Consider the following 404-nt stretch of genomic DNA (forward strand, 5'->3'; position numbering starts at 1 on the left):
AGTAGCAACAGTTGGTGACTGATTTAGCTGAACTGATTCTGGACCTTGATACTGCAACTCCAAACCCTTTTACTCCTGCTACCTTTGACTCTGGCTTTGAATAATATCACTAGTGCACGATGGTAGCACCCGTTTCCGGGACATTATGGCTTCATTTTTGCACAGTGTGTGAGTGTGAAATGTAAAGAAGCAAATAAAAAGCAGCACACTGCCAGCCACTATTTATCACTTTATTTAATAACATTTGGGGCATTAAACCTAATGACACTTTGCTGACGAGGACTCTTTACTATTTTTCAGTGTTTTTTCACAGAGTTTTTGGCTTAAGTCTAGTAGTTAGACTTAGAGCACAAGTCCGCCTTACCTTCGTCTCTGTTCCATACAGCCAGTACTCTGAAGATGAA

General features: G+C 40.6%; 1 protein-coding gene across 1 annotated transcript in view; it reads right to left on the reverse strand.

The window, feature by feature from the left end:
- Positions 1 to 404, reverse strand: part of LOC118341972 (chloride channel protein 2-like) — a 149,556-nt gene that overhangs the window by 65,014 nt on the left and 84,138 nt on the right. Inside the window, exon 4 of the mRNA XM_035680397.1 lies at positions 365 to 403. Coding sequence (XP_035536290.1) covers positions 365 to 403 — 39 coding nt within the window. The remainder of the gene's footprint in view (positions 1 to 364; position 404) is intronic.

This window comes from Morone saxatilis, unplaced genomic scaffold, assembly GCF_004916995.1.
Source record: "Morone saxatilis isolate NCDOM2014 unplaced genomic scaffold, NCSU_SB_2.0 Contig8, whole genome shotgun sequence".
In the NCBI taxonomy this organism is placed as follows: domain Eukaryota; kingdom Metazoa; phylum Chordata; class Actinopteri; family Moronidae; genus Morone; species Morone saxatilis.